At 38.1% G+C, this 5,000-nt stretch overlaps 1 protein-coding gene across 1 annotated transcript in view; it reads right to left on the reverse strand.

Moving 5' to 3' along the window:
* LOC138010254 (uncharacterized) overlaps positions 1–4,779 on the reverse strand; it is a 17,161-nt gene extending 12,382 nt beyond the window's left edge. The window contains exons 1-2 of the mRNA XM_068857187.1: positions 4,696–4,779; positions 794–890 (exon numbers count right to left, since the gene is read on the reverse strand). Of these exons, the coding sequence (XP_068713288.1) occupies positions 794–890; positions 4,696–4,779 (181 nt within the window). The remainder of the gene's footprint in view (positions 1–793; positions 891–4,695) is intronic.
* Between the last annotated feature and the right edge of the window lie 221 nt (positions 4,780–5,000).

A 5,000-nucleotide genomic window follows, 5' to 3' on the forward strand; every position in this document is an offset into this window, starting at 1 on the left:
GTATGTTTGGCGCGCTTCGAATCAGCAAGGATAACAAAAATATGTTTAAAATAGTATTTTGGCAGCTATCTGACAATTTTAATGTGAATCTCCGTAAAAAGAAAGGATTTCTAACTTATATTCCATGTATTCCTATTCTGGAATACGGTCAATCGAACGCACCCTTCAGTTGCTTTCCTTTCCTTTCCTTTAATTACTAAGTAATATGCATATAATTATAACTGGCTTCTACCAGTACACTAAACTCCTAAGGCAGAGAGGATCAAATTCCTTATTTGACTCAATAAATTTTCAGTGTTACTCAATGTACCTTCACAAAAATATCAAGCATAACTAGGACACCAAGGAAGTCTAGAACAAACTGGTTTTTCCCTCCAGCAATAGGCCATTTCCGAGTTCATGTCTGCCTCCTCTTCAAATGGAGTCTAAGTGCAAAGTTTTTGTGATGGTAATTAGTTCTACTTTACATATGAATGAAAACTAATTTCATAACAAAAACTTCGCACTTAGACTCGCTTTGAAGAGGAGGCAGACATGAAGTCGGAAATCGCCTATTATCCATTTGGAGGAACAGGGTGTCAGGCAAGTCCTCCCCCATGCTTTGCAACTCCAATAATAGAATATTTATGGTGAGATTTGAATCATGGGGATACTGGAATAGGTCAAAATAGCCCTTCGGTTGTCTGCCATGGTTTAACACACCAGTCAAGTGAGTTCTAAGCTTTCTTGCACTGGCATAGGCATGTGCTGTAACACTAAAATTTACTATGAGGCGTGGAAGGAGAAGCTTTACCTGTCAGTGATCCATGCCATCTTGCACAATACAAGCATACTCGTGTGGGTACTGTTTTGCCTTCTCCCTGTAGTGGTGGTACAGTTTCCTTTCTCTCCTGTGACAAAATAGATAGAAATACTTAGCTAAATTTATGAATTCATGTGAGGGATGCAAAAAATTAGATAATCTAATTTTGGCATCCCTGTGGTGTGTGTTTTGCAAAGAATTGATTGACATAATTTTATACCCTTATAAGGGTATTATGTCAACCAGTTCTTTGCAAAAAACACAACAAAGATCAGATATCTATGCAATTGGCAGAAGCAGTTCACATGAACATCAATAATTGACTGTTTGGATGACTGTACTACGACTACCTGTGAAAATTAATATTTACCACCCATACATGTACATCTATCCAGCTGGCATGGTTTGAAAAGCATAGTTTATTCAAGTCAGAAAAAAAAAATTATCAACTGCTATCATGACAGGGTTTCTGTACATACATGTACATGTATCTGTTGAAACACACTGTTACCCTTTGCATGCATTACGGATATCAACAGATATCAGTATCACATATATTTTCTATAAGAGGTCACAAAATGCAATGACTGTTTGCATAACTTACATTTGCAGGTCATTGTGGAAATCAAACAGTTTGTCCAAGTACTTTCGCACATCCCTGCCTCTTGCTTTTCGCTTTTCCTCAGTCACACAATATTGTGCAGTAATCACACCTGGTAAAACGGTTAACCTACAATAACAATAATAATTATTAAAATAAGGATATATCAGCAAATCCAAATTACCAAGAAACTGAAACTCCATTTTGGAAAAAAAGCATACATTGTAGTCTACATGTACATGTAAACAGCCGACTTAAGTTAATGGCTATTATCGATATCTACGTTGTCTTTCAACCTTAATTTTCATCTTAATTTTTGAACATCTTTCAACAAGTGGGATGTGTGGGGGAGACAACTAAGCCTACTGCATAGTGATCACCTTTCTTGTGTTCTAGATCAGTGTTTGACACTAACACTTGCCTGATTGCTCAGGGCAAGCGAAATATATCCATGGGCGAGTAAAACAACTCTAAGACTCGCCAAAAAGGGCAATCAGAATTTTTGGTCAACTAATATTTTGCAGAAGGATTTGATTTGCAACTAAGAAAGTGACTAGTAATATGACATAGTCACCGCAAACATGATAAAATATATATATATAATTAATAATAATTGTTGTTTCACATGGTTTCATAACATTGCTGTGAGATGATAACAGCTAGTTTGTTATGTCAATCTTTCTCATAGCAAGGTCTCTTGATAGTGCAACATCCAGAATCTTTAACTACAATAAAACCAGACGAATACATGTAATTCCAATAAGGTTATTCAAAACTGGTTATCCACAGGAAGTTATTACATCTGCTTATGCAAAAATTAATGCTGCATTCACATACCGGTACCTACTAAAACAAGGAATGACATACAATGATCTACAGCGATCTACAATGAGCTACTGTAATGACCTACAATGATCTACAATGACCTACAGTGATCTACAATGACCTACAATGAGCTACAATGAGGTATATTATAAGCTAAAATTACCTTATAAAGACCAACAATGAGCTACAACAAGAGCCCTTCAATGGCATCCAATGAGCTACAATGACCTAAAATGATCTACAATAACCTACTGTCAGTGATCTACAATGACCCACAATGAGCTACTTAAATGGCTTATAAGATTTCAAAGAGAAAGACAAAAGAGGATCAGGGTGAAGAGTTTGGTGAGCGGAAAACATCCATTGTGCGTTGTCACACAACGCTTTTAGTCCATTGCATGGCAGCCCAAATGACGACAGCAATTACACACATGGCCTGAGAAATGACCGCCGGAAATACGTCTGCATTCACAGTCTACCTTGAAGGCAGAAACAAACTGTGAAAAGACCCTTGCATGGTTTTCCTTTGTTTTAAAGCTTAAATGAAAATGTGCAAAAATCAAGGCTTCGCTTGGCAACGATAAAATCTTAATTAGAGCAGGAAAAAATGAAGAGAAGATTATAAATAAATAATATAATTCTTCCCATGATGTTTTCTATAGTTCAGAGAGCACAATGAAAATTTTCAACTTGCTCAGCAACGAGGTTATGATTGGTTCAAAGCGCAGAGTGCAATGTTTTTAACCTTTATATTGCAAACATGCTGCAGTGCCCTCAGAGCTGCAAATTACACGTATCTTTTATTTTAGCTCATTACAGGTCATTCTAGGTCATTGTAGATCACTGTATGTCATTGTAGCTCTTTGTAGGTCATTGTAGACCACTGTAGGTCATTGTAGACCATTGTAGGTCATTGTAGTTGCTCATTGTAGGTCATTGCACATGTAGGTCATTCCTTGTTTTCGTAACTATGGCTGCATTCAACACCGATGGAATCTGTACATATCTTTTTACTGAAGAATTTCAAAAAACATATCATAATTATGGTGTTTGAGCTGTGAACTAAACAAAAACTCCAATTTACAGAGTTGATCTTCCCGACTATGTTTGGAAATTTGGATTGATGGAAGCCAAAACGCAGTTTGGGGCTTTAAGTGCTGTAAGGTTTAAGATTCCGCAGTAAGGGGGGTGGCTCTTCACTACCAAACTGTTGCTACATTATGAACCCCTTCAAATAGTCATTTTTCGGGTCCCTTTAACTCTACAGTTATCCTTATATAGTGTGTTCTTTCTCTGGTTCGACTCACAACATCATTTGGTAAATCACACCTAAAAACTCAGCTAGTTAACTATGATTGTTCTTACCAAATTTTTAACGCAACAGTATGATTACATTCTAACACAAAATCTGTAGCATGGATTTTACAAGAAATTACCTCTCCGAAAAAATGATGTCATTATAAGGCCCGCCTTTGACTTACCTTTATATCAGTTCCATTTTTTGTCCCAATAGAAATTCCATGCTACAGTTTACAAAAAATGATGGGACAGTTCCCATCTAATGAAAAAACCACCTCTTTCTTTTTCTGGGAGCTTTTACCTGTTTTTCACTGAAACACAGATCAGAGGACTGGCACTAGTTGCGCATGTGCCCCCCCCCCCCCCCCCTTATAGCACAAAGATTACGCGCACGCTTTATCAGGTTGGAACTGTGCTTTTTTCTGATTCTGCAGATAATAACCTTTTCTCCCTGTATTTAGTCTCAAATTCCTCGGGAGAAGGTAACTTTGATATATATTAAGGCATCAACGCGGCTCCAATATCCTTCTTGTAGTTATTGATTTATGGCGCTTCCCATCGCGGTGCATTTCAAGCTGGCTTTCGAAAACGTACTCTTCACAGTGTTAACAATAAATTCTCTTTTTCATTTTTTCAACGACGGACTGCTCGGGTACCGTGACGACCCTGATCTTCTTCGACGTCAAACGTCGGCCACTTCACGAATTCCTTAAAAATAGGACAAAATTTCCTCGAACGATCTTCCACTTTGATGAAAGGAGGCTTAAGTTTTTTCAGTTTCTCATGTTTCCGGTCTTGCATCATTGGGGTTTTGTTTCTATGCGGTTTTCTGCTTAATACAAGCTGGTCAAATTCTTCTTTTGTATGAACTGAAATCTTGTTCTTGAGAGCTATGCCCACGATTTTTGCAGTAAATCGAGGAGAATAACTTCTCCACGAACATTTTAATGCCCTTTGACCGCGAGAGTAGGTGTCAATGAATTTTGTCAGTGGCAAAGGTCCACCTTTTTTCCGTTTCATAACAAGATCTGTCACTTTCACAACATCAGAGAAATTCTCGACTTTTCCGCCTAGGTCAACAACACGGTTTCTGCATTGACGACTACCATCCTCAAACAAAAAAACGTTCGTTCGCTCAAGTTAAACAAGTTGGAAATTGAAATGTTACCTTCAGCTCTGTCGTTGGTTTACCTTTCATTGCTGCTCGAGATCTCGCCTTCGGACTGATTGTCAACCAGTGTTTCAGCGCCATCGTCATCTGCAGATTCTTCACCGCAAGATGTTTGATCTTGTTCCGGGCAAGAGTGGTTCCTCGGTTCTTGAGGAGTCTAAACAGCCGTCTTCATATGATACCCGTTGCCTTTCCCAGGTGTACTACTAAAAAGAGGTTCAAATATTCCATCCTCAAGTTCTGGAATTCTTGTAACCCCACCTTCGAATTTTTCGTCATCAGTTGATAATGAAAGCGCCAAA

This window comes from Montipora foliosa, chromosome 7 (genome assembly GCF_036669935.1).
Source record: "Montipora foliosa isolate CH-2021 chromosome 7, ASM3666993v2, whole genome shotgun sequence".
NCBI lineage: Eukaryota > Metazoa > Cnidaria > Anthozoa > Scleractinia > Acroporidae > Montipora > Montipora foliosa.